Genomic DNA, 18,967 nt, shown 5'->3' on the forward strand with positions numbered 1-18,967 from the left:
CACAATTTTTCAGTGTGTTTTGGAAGTTGTCCTGCAGGGCAGACCAGAGGGATGGCTGCTGTCATCCCTGCCCTGCCATGGGCCGGCCTCCTGCGCCCCACCGCCTCCAACTAGTGCTCCCCAGAGACGGTGACAGCAGGGACAGGCTTTCCCAACTCACTTCTCAGTAGCTTTCTAGGCACTGATGGTTTGTCTTGTGTAAAACCCTCTTGAAGGAGAGGGAGCAGTGATTAAGTCCTAGGAATCCCTCCTCGCTGAGCAGGCTGGTCTACAGGGACTGGCTCCACAGCCAAGCCAAGTGAGGTGGCTTCAAGTGGTAAAGTCTGGCCTGAGGGGGCTCTTGCCCGTGACCTTGGAAGGGAAGTACAGCCTGTCAGCACTCAGGGTGACTTGAGCCGACACGACCAGCAGCAGGCCTTCCTGTAGTACCAGTGAGAGCACAGCTTCACCTTCAGCACCAGCACGCAGTTGGCTGTCGCTTTGTCTTCACAGGCATCTTCTGGGGAACAGAAGCACACACAGAAGGGGTTAAGAAGGAGCTGGGCTTCCCCAACAGACAGCAAAGGGCTCCCAAGGGCTCGTCTGCCTCTCTGTCATACCTGGTGCCTCTGTGGGGCACGGCTGGAGTTGGCAGGTCTGCCTGGCTTCTGGTTTGGCAGTGGGGTCACAGCCCTGAGCCAGTGCTTCCCCCTGGTAGCACTTCACCTCACGCAGTCGCACACCAGCACCACATGTCTTGCTGCACTGTCAGGGTCAAGAAAGAAGAAAGAGATTGTGAGAGGCATTTTAAATTTTCCTCTAGCTCCCAAGTTCTTTCTTCTAGGGAGACCTCCCAGTCCCTGCTTCGAAGATTGCTCTTGAGGAGGTTTGGGTCAAATCCCACATGGATCTCAAACTTATGCTCCCTTTCCATTGCTGGAGAACAGCATCCCTGAGTTGGGGCTGGGGCAGAGCAAGGGAGGAGTTTGCTTTCACCTCTTTGAAGTAACTCAGATTTTTGTTTGGAGTGTTGGTGCTGTGGCAGAAAATGGAGAAAAAGGCTGCTGTGAGCCAGGCTCAGCTCCTCTGTCCTCCCATTCCCTAAATGCTCATCAGTTACCATCGTGCAGAAGCCTGGAGAAGAGGAGGCTCAGAGGTGACCTCAGCACTGTCTACAACTACCTGAAGGGAAGTTCTGGCCAGGTGGGGGTTGGTCTCTTCTCCCAGGCACTCAGCAATAGGACAAGGGGGCACGGGCTCAAGCTCTGCCAGGGGAAATTGAAGATGGAGATCAGAAAAAAATTCTTTCCAGAGAGAGTAATCAAGCATTGGAATGGCCTGCCCAGAGAGGGGGTGGATTCCCCATCCCTGGAGGTTTTTCAACTGAGACTGGCTGTGGCACTGAGTGACATGATGTGGTAAAGGGACTGGAGTTGGACCAAGGGTTGGACTTGATGATCTCAGAGGTCTTTTTCAACCCAATCCATTCTATGATTTTATTCTGTAGGAAAGCAGGGAAAGACAGAACATGGATTCTTGGAGGAGGAGGACATGGCTGTGTCCTGTATGCCTGCAGTGTGGTGCAGACTCTTGCCTGAGGCAATAATCCACAAGCTCCAAGGTTTCTCCAGCCTGCATGTGCCAGTCACTCAACCTGCTGCCTCGTCTGCAGCAGAGCAGAGCTCAGGGTCCCATCCAGACCTAGCAGAGCCCTCAGCAGAACTGCCAGAGAGACTCAGCACAGGTCCTGCTCCAACAACCAGGGCTATGAGGCCTCCTCTCGCCATTCCTCACCACCCCCAGCCCTACCTGAGACCAAGAGGTCGTGAACCATGTTGAGCATGGCCTCCTGAAACAGGCAGCTTGTTCCTCAGGTTTCTGAGAGGCCTCACAGTGCTTTTCAGGGTACTCCCTGTACACGCCATTCTCCAGACCTGCACACAGCACGAGCCGGGTCTTCATCCCTCGCCCGCAGCTGGCATCACACTGGGAAGGGAACAGAGCAGCCAGGTAAAAAAAGGATGCTCAGCAGCTGCAGAGCTTCAGGTAAGATGGAATCCTGCTCAGGAGCAAAGTGCTTAATGCCTGTGCTAACACCAGTCTAATGGAGCCAAGTGCTGCCCAGGTCACAGGAGCAACAGGTGTCTGCGAATTTCCCAGGGAGAGGGACAGATGCTGGTAATTAATTTTTAGCTGAGTTCACCTTGGCTGGCCTTGAGAGCAGCTGTCACGGGAGACCTGGAGCAGCCAAGGTAAGACTACAAGGGGCTGTTTCTGTCTTATTTTATGTGTTTCTATGTTCTCAAAAATCACATAGTAGCAACCTACATCTTGGAGTACAACAAGCTTTGTGTGGGCCCAAGGGGACTCAAGTGGTGCACTGCGGGTGATGCACATGGACAAGTACTGCTGAGCCCAAAGCTATGCAGGCTTAGCTGGGAGGGCTTGCTCCCTTAGGACACCACAGGAGAATACAGCAGAAGGCAGGATCTGCTCCCTGATGCCCATGGAAGCAGTTGCCAGTTTGAGATTTCACTGCTTTGTGCCTTTTTTCACCACTGCAGAGCCAGCACGGCTGGTTTGCATCTGTCCTTAGTCATCCTGTGAACTCAGAGCTCATCAGCTGAGGGAACATGGCAAAGAAGCTGGCACAGGCAAAGGTGGGGAGCTCAGCTGGTCTTTCAGCTCTGCTTGAGTTTACTAGCCTGCACACAGCTGAAAATTACACTGCAGGACTGTGCATGAACCACACCAAGAGCCAGAGCAGAGGTGGGTTATGGAACCATCATGGGTCCCCAGGTTTAACCAGTCTGTGCTTGTTACCACTGTGAGGGGAGACTCAACTGAATGTAATCAGCAGCTATAAAAGTAGCAAAGCGAAAACAGAGGTTTAGCTATGCCTGGAGAGGAAAGGCCTTGGCTGCTTCCCTTGTTTCCTAGAAGCCTCCTTAGTGCTTTAGGAACCCCTTCAAAGAAAAAGCCCAAGCCCTACAACTGATTCAATGTGTCCTTCTGGATGCACTGGCATTTGGATCAGCTTGAATGGGAAAACCTGAAGTCTTCAGGCCTTGAGCAACACAAAGACTGGAAGGAGATGGGCAGAGATTGATTGTTTCATAGAATGGGGCACCTGGACCATGTTCACTGGACTCTTAATTCCTGAGGCAAGTACACAGCTGTGGTCTGGACGTGACTTTCAGGGCAGGGATTTGGGCTGTGTTTCAGATCTACCTCCAGTTGTTATTTATCAGAGATGGGAATGTTTCATTTCAGTTTTTCTCTTTAGTGGCAGGTCCAAAATCTTTTGTAGGGGGTGAGTGCAGGTTCTGGGAAAGCTCTGCGGAGGTGTCTGCCACTGCCAGCTGGGAGCCAGGTGTGAGAGGAGGACACTTTCCTTAGGACATTGCTGCCCTCCAATGGAGGTTCCTGGGAAGGCAGCAAATGCCACAAACTTTGGGGTGGTCTATGGCATACAGAAGGGACAAGCTGGGCTATTCTCTAGTCCTTCCCTCTTTCTAAAAGGAGTTAGGACAAGGGTAGAGCTCCATGGCTGGATGTCACACTATACAACTTTGCTCTGCCAAGGGAACCAGGCTCCCACCATGTCCTAAGGGATACAGGGTGGAAAGGAGGGCTGAGGACACAGGGCTGGCTTTACCTGGTCCCACTCCTGCTCCACCCAATGTGCAGGGCAGTTCTTGTCTCCACAGGGATGGACAGCCAGGGGCTTGGTGGCTGGGTCACACTGGGAGCTGGAGATCACCTTGCCCTCCAGGTTGCGACATGCGATGAAGCGGCTCATGCGTCCCTCGCCACACGAACCTGAGCACTTGGAGGAATAAAGGGCATTTAGACACATCAGAAAGCAGGAGATGGAGAGCTCAGGGTTGGTGGTGCCAGGATAGCTGAGTCCAGAGTCCAGCCCTGCCACTGGCACTGGACCCATCTGGTCAGGGGCTTCCATTCTCCAGGTGCCATGAGCTTTACAAGTTATTCAACGGAGTTCACATCACAGTTAACCAAAATTTACAGCAGAGAGAGGTAAGAATACAGATTATTCTGGTTTCTTTCACTTGGCCTCTGCCAGAAGAAAGCGAAAAGGGAGCTGCAGCATGTCTGCCCACCCGCTCCCTCCCACCAGCCCTGGGAGCAAGGAGAAGCAGCCCCTCTGGACTCACCGGGCCCCAGTCCGAGGCGGTCCAGCGGCGGTCGCAGGGAGGCCCTGTGCACACCTTCTCACTGCTGGGCTTCTGGGACTCATCACACAGGGACACCTCCACGGAGCAGCGCACCTCCCGCCTCATCGTCCCCTGTGTGCCACACCGGGCCGAGCACTGCAGGAGGCACACGGAGTCAGCCCCAGGTTCAGGAGCAGAGAGGAAGCCTGGGAAGGGAGCTGTGTCTCCTCCTGCTGCACTAGGAGAGAGGGGAAGGTCCCAGCAGGAAGAGAAAAAGGTGGGTCTGTCTCTCTTTGCTGCTCATTGATTTTGAGCTCCAACACTTCGATGTTGAATTGCTGTTTAAAGTCACTGGGCCACAACCCCAGCAGTGAAAATTGGGAAATCAATCAAAGGGACTTCAATTGGGTTTTAATTTCTGTGTATTTCTGTGGTATTGTTTCCCCATTTTCCCTCAGTTAGAGAGAATTGTTTGGATCCTCTGGAAGAGGAAGGCAAAGCCTCTTGCTGGCAATGCCTTGCTTGAGAAATGACCTCAGAAAAAATGTTTTGTAATGGCCTTTGCTGAGCAGTGCCAGGGCAGGGGAGCTGTGGATAAAGGCAGTCCTTGTTTCCCAGGGATGCAGTTGGTCAGAGGCTTTCTCAGCACCCAACATCTGTCACCCACCTTCCTCCAGACCCCATCCCATCCCTGGCTCCTCCTCACCTCCTGGAGCAAAGCTCTCCAACTGCCTACCTCGGACCACTCAGAGAGCTCCCACTGGGGCCCACAGGCCTTGTTCTTGCAGGCTTTCCTCTCCATGGGCCTGGCCAGCCCAGCTGCCTCGCAGAGGTCGTCATACACGGAGCTGTCGAAGCCTGGGGCCAGCATCTTCCAGCAGCGCACGGTGCGGTACTGGGAGCCCTCCCCGCAGGTCCGCGAGCACTCGCTCCACCGGCTGGTCTCCCACCTCAACGAGCAGCACGCGGGGGAAAAGCACAGAGGGAAACCCAGGTAAGGGGGACAAGGGACATGAGGTGGGAGGACTATGCCTGCACGCCTGGGGACCCCCTCACCCAGCAGCTGCTGCTATGAATCTGCTCATCACATATAGAATCATAGAATCCACTGGGTTGGAAAAGACCTCCGAGATCATCAAGTCCAACCCTTGGTCCAACTCCAGTCCCTTTACCAGATCATGGCACTCAGGGCCACGGCCAACCTCAGTTGAAAAACCTCCAGGGATGGGGAATCCACCCCCTCTCTGGGCAGCCCATTCCAATGCCTGAGCACTCTCTCTGCAAAGAAGTTTTTTCTGATCTCCAACTTCAATTTCAGTCCCTGGCAGAGCTTGAGCCCGTGCCCCCTTGTCCTATTGCTGAGTGTCTGGGAGAAGAGACCAACCCTCACCTGGCCAGAACTTCCCTTCAGGGAGTTCTAGACAGTGCTGAGGTCATCTCTGAGCCTCCTCTTCTCCAGGCTAAACACCCCCAGCTCCCTCAGCCTCTCCCCACAGCACTTGTGCTCCAGTCCCTTCTCCAGCCTCGTTGCTCTTCTCTGGCCCTGCTCCAGCCCCTCAATCTCTTTCCTCAACTGAGGGGCCCAGAACTGAACACAACACTCAAGGTGTGGCCTCCCCAAGGCAGAGTCCAGGGGAAGGGTCACTGCTCTGGTCCTGCTGGCCATGCTATTTTTGATACAGGACAGGATATATGTCTGTGTTATGGCAATGCTGGTCTTGCAACCAGCTTTGCAGTTTAGATCCTGAATTCCTTCCCTCTTTTTGCTTACAAAGGGATACAGGGACTTAGTTTAAGCACCAGAACGGCTGTGTAGTTTGAGCAGAAAATGATCCTTACAAAGATGTGTTGTCCCCATGGCCAGCTGATGCCATTTCCACTCACCTGGGCTGGCAATCTCTGCCTGTGCAAAACTCATGAGTGGGTTCTGGTCGGGTCAGGGCGTCACAGTACGATTCGTCCACTTCCACTCCGTCGTACCGCACACACATCGCGTACGAGGTGCTGATACCTGCTGGGCAAGCAACACCCTCTCTCAGTCGTGCTCAGACCCACAAACCTCCTCCCACCATCATTAAATAACTGGAGTTCTCGCTGCACCTGAAACTCTACCTGCCGTGTAAAACATACCAGGATTCTCTCCATCACTGACCCAAAAGGACCTCACGTGATCAGTCACTGGAAGCCAAACCTACCTGACGTGCAGGTGGAGCTGCAGGGAGCATAAGCTGAGACTTTCCACCGATACATGTCAGCCAAGCTGATGTCATCGTGGCCCACAGGGCTTATATCGAATTCATTGCTGTGGAAAAAAGAGGTGGGGTGAGCTAAAATTGGAAAAAATTGCTGCAAACATAAAATACAGGGAAATTCTTCCTCATTGTCTTTGAAGATGGGAAGAAATGCAGTGTTTCTGTTGTACATCTCCCCCACCCTGGGCAAGGCAGACCACTGATGAACAGAGAGGGTAAAGCCTTGATCCTGAATTCAACTAGCAAAGAGGAAGCATCATTCATGGTGAGTCTTGTGCATATTATGGACTTTCAACCATGTGAGTGCCCCCAACCTCAGCTCATACTATCACCTTGAGAGGCATGATTTAGGTTGGAAAGGAGAGCTCAAGCAAGGTCCCACTCATATAATATAATATGGTGGGGAGATTTCATGTGGCTTGCCAGAAATATTTAAAAGTTGGCCCTCTGTCCAGACTTTTGGATCTGATGGAACTTGACTGAGAGAGGGTCCTGCTTGCCCAGTCCTGTACACTCCAGTTTACAGAAGTTTTAGAATTTTATGTGCCCAGAAAAATGGGACAGGAGGGTCATGATGTGGTAAATGTGTGTATGTGGCGTGCTATGGACTCCTGGCCTTCTTTACAGTCACATCAGTGTTGGCCCTGTAGACCTTCAGAACCCATTTAAATGGAACCTGTAACATGTTTGGGAGCTTCATGTCAGACCAGCAGTGACAATCCGTCTTTGGATAGACACTGGTGAACGAGGACAGCAGGGACTGGCTTGACCCTCCCTCTCCAGGTATCCATGCCCCTGTGTTGCCCAGGAGATCAAGTGCCACCTTTCAGTGCCAGGGGCTCGCAGAGGCTCTGCCTGGCTGATGTCCATGGTTGGGCTGGCACCTCGCAGAGGGCTCTCCACGGAGGTCGCCATGCTGTAGTTGGCTGCTTCCCTCTGGCTCCCAGCAAACACCTCCACCTTCAAGTCCTCCAGTGAGTTTTTAGGGGCTGGCGCTTTGTGGAGGCCCTGTGGCCACTGGGCAGCTGCCCCAGCCCATAGCCCAGCTGAGGAGTTCCTTGGGGCCAGCCTGGCTGCCAGGTGCTGCAGCTCCCTACACAAGGCAGTGTTGTGAGGGTCTCTGTGGCACAGTCGCCTGAAGAGACGCAGCCTGGAGGATGCTACGTGACTGTTCTCCGAGAGCTGGGGTCTCCTCATGCTGTAGGGCACAGCTGTGCTGATGGAGATTTGGTTGAACCTGAGAGCTGGAAAAAAATACAGGGATCCTTTTATTATACTGGATGACTCGTGCCATTAAGCAAGGAAAAAAACATTCAGTATTTGGCCCCACAATCATAAATTGCCACCAGGAAGCACCAACAGGCCTTTCTTACCCTGCCCAACCTCTCACTCTGTCTGCTCTGGAGCTACATTTAAGCTCAAGTCTGGGCCTTCAGTCCTGGCCTGAGCAATGTTGTAGGTGTGCTTTGTTCGTGAATTGCTGTTTGGCTCTCCAGATTGACCTGAGATTTGATTGTCACCTGATGATTGCTGGACTGTTGCTGGGTCCTGCTGCTGTCACTGCCCTGCCTGCCAAGCTCAGGTGCTGAGGGACTGCCATCCCTGATCTGTATTGTGGCCACCCTCTCCCAGCTCCCCTTCCCTCACAGACCTACCATCCCTTGCTGCTCCCCAACAGTCTCCACCCCACTATTAACCATCATCCCACTTGCCTGCACTGATGATAAAGCCACCTTAGATTTCAATACCAGTGTGGGATGCCTGCTTTCAATCAATGAAAACAGCAGAAGGAAAAACAAAGCAACCAACCCAACTCTGTTTTTCCACCAGTTGCTGCTGCTTCCTCCTCCTCTTCCTCTCCTGCTGTGTTTGCATGGTAGCTCTGTCTGATCTGGAAGTCATACTTCTCCTTCTCTTCACCTTGTTCCCAGCCCCAGTCCCGGGTCTCACTGGTGGAGTTGGTCTGGAAGAAGTGAGGGTGACCGAAGTCTAAATCTTCATGCCCTTCTCGGAGAGGAAGCTGTTCACTGGTGTCATCTGGTGACAGGGAGAGCCATGTGGCATTGAAGTCCTGGGCAGCTCTGGAGTTGGCTGGCACGGGCTGGTTCTGGCTGGTCTCTGGTAGGTGATGATAGAGAGGTCTGGGTAGAGCAGGGGCTGCTGTTCGCAGGGGCGGCATCCGTGGCACGGTGTAGTCATAAGTTATGTGTGGCATTTTCCCATTAAAGTTATAGTACTGGAGGAAACAGAGAAAGGAAAAACTGCTTTCATTTTAAGAATATGTGTTTCCCCATTAGCCTTTCCTAGCCACATCCATGTGGCGATGGATACTGAGAGGAGGCAGCATCCCCATAAATTCAAGAGAACTCCTTCTTGCCAAGACTATCTGACTTCATAGAATCATAGAATCGATTGGGCTGGAAAAGACCTCCGAGATCATCAAGTCCAACCCTTGGTCCAACTCCAGTCCCTTTACCAGATCATGGCACTCAGGGCCACGGCCAAGCTCAGTTGAAAAACCTCCAGGGATGGGGAATCCACCCCCTCTCTAGGCAGCCCATTCCAATGCCTGAGCACTCTCTCTGCAAAGAATTTTTTTCTGCTCTCCAACTTCAATTTCCCCTGGCAGAGCTTGAGCCCATCGTGCCCCCTTGTCCTATTGCTGAGTGCCTGGGAGAAGAGACCAACCCCCACCTGGCCAGAACTTCCCTTCAGGGAGTTCCAGACAGTGCTGAGGTCACCTCTGAGCCTCCTCTTCTCCAGGCTAAACACCCCCAGCTCCCTCAGCCTCTCCCCACAGCACTTGTGCTCCAGTCCCTTCTCCAGCCTCGTTGCTCTTCTCTGGCCCCGCTCCAGCCCCTCAATCTCTTGCCTCAACTGAGGGGCCCAGAACTGAACACAACACTTCAAGGTGTGGCCTCCCCAAGGCAGAGTCCAGGGGAAGGGTCACTGCCCTGGGCCTGCTGGCCACGCTGGTTTTGATACAGGAGAGGACTTCCTCGGCCACCTACACATGTGGGTTTGGCTGGGAACAGGGTTGTACTCCTTTTGTCTGAAGGAAGAAGGCAAGACAGGAAAGCCTAAAACCAGCTTCTCACATACCATGGCATTCAGAGACTGGTTAGTGGGCCCATGAGCCATGATGTACTCCAGCCCATCCGAGTTCAGGCTCGAGGGCCGCCGATACTTGAAGATGGTTCCAGCTACCCTGAAGTTCTGGGGGTTGTCAATGGCAGAGTTGCCGTTGAAGAAGAAATGCCCAGATTCATCTGCAAGTGCTGCAAAGAGAGAGAAAACACAAATGTGACACTGTGGAACACCAGGGCTGCACTGGCAATGAGGACAGAAAACAGCACATCAACACAGAAAGCCCAGCAGAAAAAGAACACCACACCCTGCCCATAGTGGGCTTGGGTTCCAAATGTCTCTCCTGCTAGTGGAGAAGTGGCAGCCTTGGCTTATGGAGAGGTGAAGCAACCCTGTGTTACATTGAAGGAAATGCTCACAGGTGAGAATGTACAGAGCCCCCTCCTACCTCCCAGGCAGCTGAACTGGGATCTCCACATCCATCCAGCTCCTCTGCTTACCTAAGATGTTTTCTGTTTTCCTGCGCTCAATGATGAGGATATCTGTGGCACCAGCAGGGATGTTGGTGATGAACACATAACCTGAGGACCAGAACAGAGGGTTAGGAGACCCTGAGGACAGAATAAAAAGGTCTGGGTGGGAAAATCAGCTCATGGGAAAAGTGTGTTTGTAAGGGGGCAGCGCTGCCCTTCAGGAGCGGGATGCCAAGGACATAAATGCATGTTGTGCCCATTTGTGAGCTCTAATCCCAGGTCTCCTCTGAAATCCCATTACAGATCACCATTATGGGTCCAGTCTGAGCACTGCTGGGTTTGGAGTCAGGAAGGAACTACACAAGTGAAACAATCTGGCGTTGGGTGTGTGGATGAATGTGCTTCTCACACTCTTTCTGGCAAGAGCACAGAAAAAAGTTTAGTAGCGATCAGGGCTGATGCAGAACAGAAGATGGAAAAAGACCATAGGTCCCCTAAGCTCCTGACTCCATGGAATTTGTCTCAGGAGTAACATAAAAAATGACCTTTAAAGGGAGAGGAAATCAGAGGCTCAAAGTTGCGTGGTTTGGCAGTTTGTCTTTCCTGCTAAAAATGCAGGTCTTGTCTGTCCTGTAAGATGTTAGAAGGGATGGAATGGGAAGCCAAACCTTCACCCCTACTGCTAGAGGGGGTAGCACCACTCCCCCTGCTCTGCAAGGGGGCCTGAGTGCTTTCCTAGTCTGCTGTTTGTAGAGAGTGAGGCAGACTAGTGAAACAACAACAGTGTGAAATGATGTTCCAAAACATCCTCAAACCACAGCTGATTAATTTCTAATGAGCACACCAGAGTCTATTCCTTCTGTGGGTGGAGAACTGGGCCATCAGGTAGCAAGAGATGAATTTCAGCCTGGTTTCAGAGGGATTGTCCCTCAGCTGTGCCAGCCACAGGACTGGGGAAAGCAGGAGATTAAGTGCAGGCTGAAACAAATGCTGTGACCCTCATCATAGCTTAAATTTCAAATGAACACATAGCACAAATAAAAGAAGATTCATTGATCCCTTCACATCATCTGAGGTGGGCAAGATGCCAAAATCAATAGGAACAAATAGATCCCCAGCTGATTCCTATTGTAAAGAGGTGAAGGGAAACCTTACCAGCCTAATACATAGCACATCAAACCACTCTGCTCTGATGATTAAGTGTAAAGGAAAAGGACACAGCCATTCAGGCAGGGGTGACACTCCCCAGCTCCTTCCACGAAGCAGCTGGGAAACTCCTACCCGTGTTCAAGCCAGCTGGTGGTAAGAAGTGGCAGGTGAGGTCTCTGGACTGTGGTAGCAGGGAGTACCTATCTGTGAGACTGCCCTTCGGAAGCTGCCCGAGACACGGTGGCAAGTGCTGCCGTCCCCTCCACACACCCTGCATCTGTCCATCGTCTGGGGCGAGTACAGGCTCCCATCGCACCCCACTGGCTGCAAAGAACAAAACAAGAGAGGGTTTCCTGGGGCCAGCTTATCTCCACAGAGCAGGGTCTTTCCCAGGAAGGGCTACTGTGAGCTTTTAGTGGGCGTTCTGGGTGGTTGTAATGAATGAATCCAACACCAGGCCTTGGTTTCAATTCCCTGTTGGGATTCCTTGGCCTTGTGATGACCAGGAGGTCCAGTCATGCAATTAAACTCCCAGTTTTTCTACTGCTTCCTCCCAGAGCCTCACCTCACACTTTCCATTGATGCAGACCCCTTGATAGGTCCTGTCCTTGCAGGAGGTGCCATCCTGTGCTCGGGCCATCAGCTGCCTCTCTCCACTCCGGGTGGTGCACTGGAGGTCACAGGGCTTGTTGGAGATACTGGTATAGTCATCTGAAGGGACAGAGGCAGAGTCACCAGGCAGATCAAGGTGCTCAGAGATGGGCAGTGAGGAAGGGGACCCTCCCCTTATCCATACTGATGGTTTGATGTCACCTTGATGTTCCTGCTGACTGAGATGAGACCCCAAAGCGATAGACTATTTAGTAGTGAACGGGTCATGGCATGAGGCTGCAGCTGGGAACTGTGCCCAGCAGAAATACTTCTGGCTGGCAAACACTCTTCTTTGACAACAGGGGTCTTGCCTGGGTAGGGCTGTTCCAGCTACACCCCATTCAGCTGAGCAGCTGGAGGTAGAGGTGCAGATGTTCCATGTCCTCTTAGCAGATAATTGAAATAAAGGTGAGTCCAGAAACAGGGCAGTATCTCAGGTGAGCTTAGTCTGGGCCTCAAGGAACAATGGGACACTCATGTGCAGCCATCTGTCTCACCTGTGCAGGTGAGATCCTGTTCAGAACAACCCAGCACCAGCCCAGTGGGAAGCAGGCTGGGTGAGAGGCAGCCAAAATGGCAGAAGGCCCAAGGAGCATTAACACCCAGTCTGCCAAGATGAGTGCTGGTTAGACAAGTCAACCCAGAGAAGCCCATGTCCTGCCTGCCCACCACTGTTTGTGGGTGGAGGATCTGAAACAGGAGCAATGTGGGGAGAGAGGAGGCCTGGCTGAGTGGAGGGGTTCTGTGAAGAGACAGGGAATGATTTCTCCAAAGCAGGGAGCACAGGGAAGCACTTCCAGACCAGCCAGGAGCATCTACCCCTTGTCCCCGAGGACCTTCCCCTTGTGTGCTTGAGGAGATTCTGTGGGTGTTTTCTCACCCTGATCCTTTGTGTGAAGCTGTGAAAACCCACCTGGATAGAGGGGCATCCAGTGGTAGTAGTGCTTCCCAAAGGCTTTGGCGTTGAAACTGGAGCACTGCTGCTGTTTGAAGCTTGCTGTGTTGGCTGGGCAGGGCTATGGAGGGAATAAATGCAATCAAAGCTCCTTTTAGGTCACAGCCATGGATGTGGCTTGTCCCTGTTGCATCCTTGGAGGATGAAAATGCCCTGTCCAGCTTGGAAGGAACTGGCAATGACTCTGAGGTGCCCTAGTGCAGGCAGAAAGGCCAGGCTTTTATTGTAAAGGGCCTCTCAGACAGCTGTATTTAACAGCCCTGCAAAAGTTCCTTCCAGCATACTGGAAAAACATCCCTCTCCTTGCTCCACAACAAATATCTTTTTACATCTTTCTCCCCATCTCCCAGTCCCAGAGAGAAGAGTCCATCTCCTGTGTCCTCAAAGGCCCATCATCCACCACCCCAGGAGCAGATGGTACCCCTTGTCTCTGCTCCTCTGAGGGACCAGTCCCACCCCAAGTGCTGGTGCTCCTGCAGTTCCAGGTGGGACACCTTGGAACAGAGTCCCACATCCCCCAGTAAGGACCAGTCAGTACTGGAAGTGGTTCTCACCTGCTGCTGGCACAGTTGGTAGTGCTTGGCTTGACCAACACACATGGTGCTGTTGGCTCCCTGGGGCATCTGGAGCCTGCAAAGCAGGAATTTTTGGACATAAGCTGGATTTCTGTGAAGTGCCAAGGTACTGAGGATGACAGAGGAGTCAGGTCTGACTTAGAGGGGAGAAACAAGGTAGGCATTTTGTTAGAGCAAAGCTTTCTGGATCTAGACTGGCCAACAGCTCCTCTGAAACGTATTTTGTGTGCTTTTAGGTGGGCTGTGATTTTGGGCTGCTCTCTTTTTGGGGCAGGTTGAGCAGACAAGGAGCAACTGCAGTAGCACAACCTCTGTGTGTGAGCTCCAAAAGGGTCGATGTGGCCAAAGGACAACAGACACTGAGGATCCATCACTCCCATGGAAGTGCCCAGGATTTCCAGTGACCAGGGAAATTGATTCCAGGATTCAACTCCCATGGAAGTGCCCAGGACTTGCAGTGACCAGGGGAATTGATTCCAGGATTCACTGTGCAGAGACACCTCTCGTGGGACTGGACAGCCTAAAAGATTACCAGGAAAGGCTTTGTGCAGGCGACATACTAAAACCATGGGAATTTCTCAGCACTTGATGCTTTAGCTCTGGCCAGCATGAGTTATTCAGGAGATACTGGAGTCCTTGACTGATGCAAAGGCAGAAAAAACTCTTGAAAGCTGTGAGGGTGTATGGAGAATGGCTGGGACCACAGGCTGAGGCAATGCAGTCTGTGTAGAGATCAGCAGCAGACAATGCATTAACAATACTGAGAACTCAGGACGTATTTAGGATACAAGGAATACTATAGGCATATTCAGGCTGGACTGGCAAGGGGTACTGCAGTTGTCCCTACAGAGCAATGCTTTACATGACAAAGGCAAAGCCTGCATTTGCACCAAAAGGCTTGAAAAGTGCCATGCTTTCCAGAAGCAGAGGCTGCCTGCAGACTTATAGAAATTGTTTCATGGCCATACCTGGCTCACACTTAGGCTGTTCACCTTAATGCTGCAGAAACCTTTGGGCTGAGTTTTATAATGGAATTTCTCTTTTTTTAAATTCAGACATAACGCCTGGAGTAAAACACCACAGCAAAGCCTCCTCACTCCAGCTGTGGAGTCAAAGATAGAATGATGCCAAATGGAGAGAAAAATTCCTCTTCTGGCAGAAGGCAAAGGGCAGAAGATCTGCCCTGGCTGTGTGGGGGGTGTGGGACAGCTCCAGGATCCATTCCCATGCTCTCTGCATGGCCACAGGGGCGCTGGGGAGGAGCAGTGGCAAGGACACATCCAGAGGGAAGATACAGCAGCACATCCAGACCCTCACCATGCTGCAACCAGCCCAGAGAAGGAGCTTTCTGCTGCAGGAAGGAGGGCAGGCTGGGGGCCCGAGTTTGAGCTTCCTCCACTCTTGAGTGTATTCATGCAGAAGGGAAAGCCTGCTGTGCTGCAGGGTTCCAGCTCTCATTAACATCTCAGGAGCCCGGAGCAGCAGGTTAGGGAGGTGCTGAAGGAGTAGGAGGAGGAGGGTTTGGTGGCAACGTGACCCCTCAGAGGGGACAGCAGGAGTTCAGGCAGCTGAAGTTCCCCAGCTCTCCCCACTCCCACAAATCCAGTCCAACTGGTATCACGACTGTAGCAGCTGTAGGGGACAAGTTGCTGTTTGGGACAAATGGAGATGCTGTCAGGTGACAGCCAGAGAAATGACAAAGGGGGGAAAACTTGCCAGCTCTGCAGGAGGGAATAAAGAGGGGAAATTGCTGAGACAAGGCTGAGCTCGCTCCTGCCAGGAGGAAATCAAGTCCCCATAAGGTGTCTGGGAGTATGTACCCATATCCTTACTGGCCACAAATCAGGGTTAAGTTGGTCAGAGCAGCCATGGTAAGTGAGGGTTTGTGAAGGAACAGGGAAGAGGAACAGAGCCAGCCTTCTCCAGCCAACAACTCTGTCATCTTCAAGTCTCCCACAGACCCCAGGAGGGGACCAATCCCTGCTCCCCATCACACAAGCCAAGCTGAGGGGGTGACATGTTCAGGGAGCTGTCACCTGCCCCACTGTGGTGTTTCTCCCCACCACTCCCTACTCCCCCTTGCTCCACGGACAACAGCTGCCTTCCTTTCCCAGAGGCCACAGAACAGGGAATGGCCAGGATGTGCAAACCCAGGAGATGTGGCCCCAAAACACAGGTTGGGGGCACTCCATTTGTCCTCTGCCACTTGGGACCTGGCCAAGGGCTCATGCTCGGACATGACTCACCTCTGTCTCAAGCAGTGCCTCTCCCGGGACATCACACCTCCTCCACAGGACCGGGAGCAGGTGGACCAGGAGCTCCACTCTCCCCACCACTTGGTGACCTCTTCATCCCAGGGGCCAGCTCCATCTGCTGCCTCACTACTGTCCTGACAGAAACAGAGCATGGTTAGCTGGAGCACCTGGCTCCTCACCACCACAGGCAGCTGCCATGTCACCTGGATGCCTGGATGGGACAAACGTGCCAGGATCCAGGCCCTGTGGGGCCACACCGGCATCACACATCTCAAAAGTCAAATTTCCTTCCAAGACTGAGTTACGCAAGGGAAGCAGGATGCCTTGGGAGCCCATGATGTGCAGAAGGGCTTTCAGGCTGGACCTGCTGGGCAGCAACACCAGCCTGGCCCCACAGCATCAGTGGGAGTAGTCAGAAATCACTCATTGGAGCTACATTTCAACGAATAACACTCTCTTTGTGAGCAAATCAGCTCAGATCCAAGCTCCTCACCCCCCAACCCTCAGAGATGTCATTTTGAAGAATGCTTCATAACCAGAGCCTCCTGCAGGTGCTGTTGTCCCTTCTCCCTGTGCACCCCGCTATGCTCAGAGGAGGAATGCCTCCTCTCCCAGCACACCTTGCTAGGGCTGAGCCTTTAAATTTGACACACCTGAGCTCTCCTGGCCCCAGCGTGGTCATTGCAGCAGGGCTGCTGTTGGCTGTGCCTCCACAATTCCCAGCAGGTAAGCAGTTCTGTGGTTTGCTGGGTTTTTTTCCTTGCAATACTTCCCTGCTTAGTGTCTGATGGTCTGAAAGCTCCTGGGGACTTTGGCAAACTCCTCTGTGCCGGAATTAATCTGCTGTTTACTAAAACACAGCTGTGAGGAGTGTTAAATGCAGCCAGGAGTTTAACACAGGACAGTGACTGGAAGGGATTTATCCAGCTGAAACTGCTGAGAGTTTCAATATTAATAGATGGAAATTAATAATTTGTGTGTGTGTGAAGTCTGCTGTTTTAAAGTAAGGGTTCAGGGAAGCTGTATCAGTGCTACTATTGGCAAAAAGTTGAAGCTCTTCCAGAGAAGAGCAACGAGGCTGGAGAAGGGACTGGAGCACAAGTGCTGTGGGGAGAGGCTGAGGGAGCTGGGGGTGTTTAGCCTGGAGAAGAGGAGGCTCAGAGGTGACCTCAGCACTGTCTAGAACTCCCTGAAGGGAAGTTCTAGCCAGGTGGGGGTTGGTCTCTTCTCCCAGGCACTCAGCAATAGGACAAGGGGGCACGATGGGCTCAAGCTCTGCCAGGGGAAATTGAAGTTGGAGATCAGATAAAAATTCTTTCCAGAGAGAGGAATCAGGCATTGGAATGGGCTGCCCAGAGAGGGGGTGGATTCCCCATCCCTGGAGGTTTTTCAACTGAGCTTGGCCGTGGCACTGAGTGCCATGATCTGGTAAAGGGACTGGAGTTGGACCAAGGGTTGGACTTGATGATCTCGGAGGTCTTTTCCAACCCAATCCATTCCATGATTCTGTGATTCTATGAAAACATGCTGGTTTGTGGCCCTGTTGCAAACAACACGTCTGCAGAGCAACTGATGGATGTGACAGAAAACTCAGCAGGGTTTGCTTATCCCTAAATGTGCTCTGCTCACTATTTTGGTTGACTGTCTCTTGGCTTTATGCTCCTTCAATGTGCTCTTCATCTTGTAGTGTAATTCCTGCCTGAGAATTTGTGTTTCCTCAGTGTCTGCCAACAGAGCAGCTTTTGGGCAGAGGAGATGCAGCTGGTTTATGCAAATGTTTTTAAGTGTTAACTTAAATGGCTGCAGTGCCCACAGTGCCCCTTCCTGAGAGCCAGAGCATGTTGGAAGAAACCTACTCTGCTGCAAAAAAGCATCGTGTTACCTGGTGCTTTGCTCCCCAGTGATTGCAGTAGTTTGATTTCAAAAACAATACAACAAAACTCCTCACTGCACTTGGATGTTCTGGCAGAGCTGACTTGCCTGACAGGGACCAAATGCTGTGGCCAGCAGCTGAGCTGCTCAAGAGAAAAAGGAAATGTAACAGAAAACAGAAATGCCTTTTTTTGTTCTTCCAAACAATCATCTCAACCTTTTTCCTATGAGAATTTTCGTCTCTCTGTGTATTATCAGACTGCAAATGGAAATTCTGACTGTGTAGCTTCCACATTTACAAAGGTAAAAACCCAAAGGTCTCTCACTGTAAAGTATTTTCTGCTAAAATCTTTCCCTGACTCCTCTTATGCTTCTCTGTGATAAACATCTCAAGGCCTAGGGAGAAAGAGAGCTCTTCACAACTGTCAGGAAGGAGAATTCCCATGATTTATCTGGTGTCTGTGTGGAGAGCTCAGGGCAACAGCGATTCTCTCACAGCTGGGGGGATAACGAAAGCTGGCATGTTACCACTTTCCCGAGTAGTTACAGAGGCACAAGGACTGCCTGGAGGGGAGGCATGTGGACCATTAACTGCAATATTGACACAGCTTTGCCCCAGGTGGCAATAAAAACAATTCTGCTCCGGGGATCTTGTGATCCAAAGGGGTGAGATGGGGCATAAGGGAAACAGGTGAAGGGAAGTTCTGCCTGTCCTGCCCCAGGATATGAAACAGGATTTGTGTGTTTGGAGTGGTGCAAAGTTGCAGGTTCCTTTTCAGGTTACTGTGCCTGGAGACAGGGAGACCTGGCCTGTAGTGGCAGAGCTGCAGTTTGGGGATGATCAGCTGCTGATTTGTGCGCCTCTTTCTTAAGGATTGAGTAGGACACATCTCTGCACTGCACCTCTTGGGAATGGCAGGAGCCCAAAGGAAGATTTATTGAAGGATGCAAGTCAGAGAGACTTTTCCTTTTAATAAAATGTGTTCCCCTATATCCATAAGCCCTGTTCCTGCTTCCTCTCTGCACTGGAGGAATCAATCACTTTTTAAGTAAATTGATTTGGCTCTCAGGTTTTCCATGACCAAGCTCCCTTGCCAGGCCTTCCCTAGGAGCATTTATTTTCTTGTGTAAGCAAGGACAATGCTGAGCTGTCCCCTTGGCCACACACCTTTAAGGCACGACTGCATCTGAGTCTGAGGCCTGATGACAAGGAAGGGGAATTTCAGGTACTTAGGGCTGGGGCAGCTGGTTCCAATCTGTGCAGAATTTATTGTATTGTCAGAAATAAATCTGCACTGACTATGACACACAAATGGTTCTTGTTTTTAATTGGAGTTATTTGCATTTTCCAAATGTCCAGATCATAAATTAAGGAATGTGGGACAGGCTCCAGGTTAGATCAGCTCCCAGCTTTAGTTTCCCAAGCCCCTCAACAAATCCCAAGAGTGGATTCTGGACAAGTGAATCCCCTTCCCCACCTCCCCCTCACAGAGGGAGAAATCAAAGGGGCTTTACAACTCTTTTGCACTGTCCTCGTGTTA

The 18,967-nt window shown here is 51.8% G+C and overlaps 1 protein-coding gene across 1 annotated transcript; it reads right to left on the reverse strand.

Annotated features, from left to right (window-relative positions):
• Positions 1 to 206: 206 nt before the first annotated feature.
• Positions 207 to 15,706, reverse strand: LOC139676245 (ADAMTS-like protein 2). Its single transcript, XM_071565003.1, has 17 exons — positions 15,546 to 15,706; positions 13,279 to 13,354; positions 12,683 to 12,785; positions 11,684 to 11,829; positions 11,319 to 11,442; positions 9,997 to 10,077; positions 9,512 to 9,687; positions 8,219 to 8,645; positions 7,233 to 7,653; positions 6,353 to 6,459; positions 6,042 to 6,168; positions 4,894 to 5,107; positions 4,158 to 4,313; positions 3,638 to 3,808; positions 1,789 to 1,965; positions 600 to 744; positions 207 to 499 (listed from the first exon to the last, which is right to left on the reverse strand). The coding sequence occupies exons 1-17, from the start codon at positions 15,704 to 15,706 to the stop codon at positions 381 to 383; spliced, it is 2,931 nt and encodes a 976-aa protein (XP_071421104.1). The 3' UTR covers positions 207 to 380.
• Positions 15,707 to 18,967: the final 3,261 nt, after the last annotated feature.

The sequence above is a fragment of the Pithys albifrons genome, chromosome 10, assembly GCF_047495875.1.
Source record: "Pithys albifrons albifrons isolate INPA30051 chromosome 10, PitAlb_v1, whole genome shotgun sequence".
Classification (NCBI taxonomy): Eukaryota; Metazoa; Chordata; class Aves; order Passeriformes; family Thamnophilidae; genus Pithys; species Pithys albifrons.